General features: G+C 31.6%; 1 protein-coding gene across 1 annotated transcript in view; it reads right to left on the bottom strand.

The window, feature by feature from the left end:
• LOC107630370 (GATA transcription factor 21) overlaps positions 626-1,595 on the bottom strand; it is a 2,226-nt gene continuing 1,256 nt past the window's right edge. The window contains exon 3 of the mRNA XM_016333477.2: positions 626-1,361. Within this exon, the coding sequence (XP_016188963.1) occupies positions 930-1,361 (432 nt within the window). The 3' untranslated portion in view covers positions 626-929. The remainder of the gene's footprint in view (positions 1,362-1,595) is intronic.

Consider the following 1,595-nt stretch of genomic DNA (forward strand, 5'->3'; position numbering starts at 1 on the left):
ATTTTGGATTACTGGGCACCATGTATATGGTTTTTATAAATAAACTCTACTACGTACATCTTCTACATCTGAAAGAATCAAGACTTCTCATGTTATTAATTAGGATGCGGACAAAGTCTGAATCCAGAAGAGGGACACAAAAAAGCTGCTTCCAAAACAGGGAATTATCATTGTCATGAATCACGATTGATAATAAGCTCTTGTTATGTCAATGTGAAATCGAAAACTTCAAAAGATCGATAACGGTACGTTGTTGGTGGAATAATTGAAGGAGATAAGGGAAAGACCAAATTAATTTAAAAATTATAAATAAAAAGTAGTTATGTTGCTTTCACCTCATCTGATCAAGATCTAAGTAACATTCCCCTTGAAGAAGCACCTTTATGCATAGTGCTTAAGGAACATTTTCACTTTCAATTACTTAAAAGGAATATTTTCTTATCACAACATTCTCATCCACTCCGCAAATATAGTAACTTAGCTTGGTCAAACAAATATATTAATTTATACTATATTATATGATATTGTAAGGCAACCACTAAATATCAAATTTTATAACTAATATAATGAACATAACCTAAAAGATAAATTAACAATAAAGACAAACTAAACCTTATATATATGATGAGAAGTACAAATGTAATTTTATTGAATTAGGATACCCACACAGAACAAGAGACTCATCGCATTTGTGTTTGTCTACTTGCTCAAATCTAACATAATAATTATATATTAATGGTTACAAAGTTCATATAAAGTCACCGATCCAATGATTTATTTCCTCTATTATATATTAATTCCTAAATAATAATAATAAAGTACTATAACTTCATGAATGCGTCCTATTCTTCCACACACCACAAAGCAAAAACTAGTCTCATACAATAATAATATTAATAAGTACTTATTCATATAAAATAAAAATTTCATTAATCTAAGTAACGATCTGAGGGAAATCCATGAAGTAAACCATAGGATAAGGCCATGAGCAAGATTGCAGCCTCTTTCTCATCATGAGGGAACACATTTAAAGCCAAGTTCTTGCTCAAACTTATTGTCAGGTCTTCAAAACCAACCTTCTTTCTTCCTCTATGAGATAATTTATTGTTATTGGTTCCAATTTTGTGCTTCTTTTTCAACTGATTTGGTGCACTACACTTGGCTTTCAACTTCTTATCTTTGTTGTTGTGCTTGTGTAACTTCTTTTCCTTCTTCTTCATACCATGAAGAGATCCATCATCATCATCAGTAGAAGCCATGAGAGTTGTATCGTTCTCTGATGCTGCAACCTCCGCCGCCGCCGCCGCCGCGGCAGCTCTCCTCGCCTTCCTTTGTCTAATTCCACAAGCATTGCAAAGAGACTGATGCATCATAATGATTAATAATCAGCATACTTATATATACAACATACTTAATTTAAATAAAATAATTCAATATTTCTTCAAATTCTATACTTTACTTCACATGGTTGAGCCAATTTAACTGAGGAATTTTTTTTTTCTCTACAAAGATAATATATCTATAAATTATTTGTAGAAAAACTAAAGGGAAGATGGGCATCCAACACAACCTTAAATTAAGTTTTGAGTTTGTCA

The sequence above is a fragment of the Arachis ipaensis genome, chromosome B03 (genome assembly GCF_000816755.2).
Source record: "Arachis ipaensis cultivar K30076 chromosome B03, Araip1.1, whole genome shotgun sequence".
NCBI classification, from domain to species: domain Eukaryota; kingdom Viridiplantae; phylum Streptophyta; class Magnoliopsida; order Fabales; family Fabaceae; genus Arachis; species Arachis ipaensis.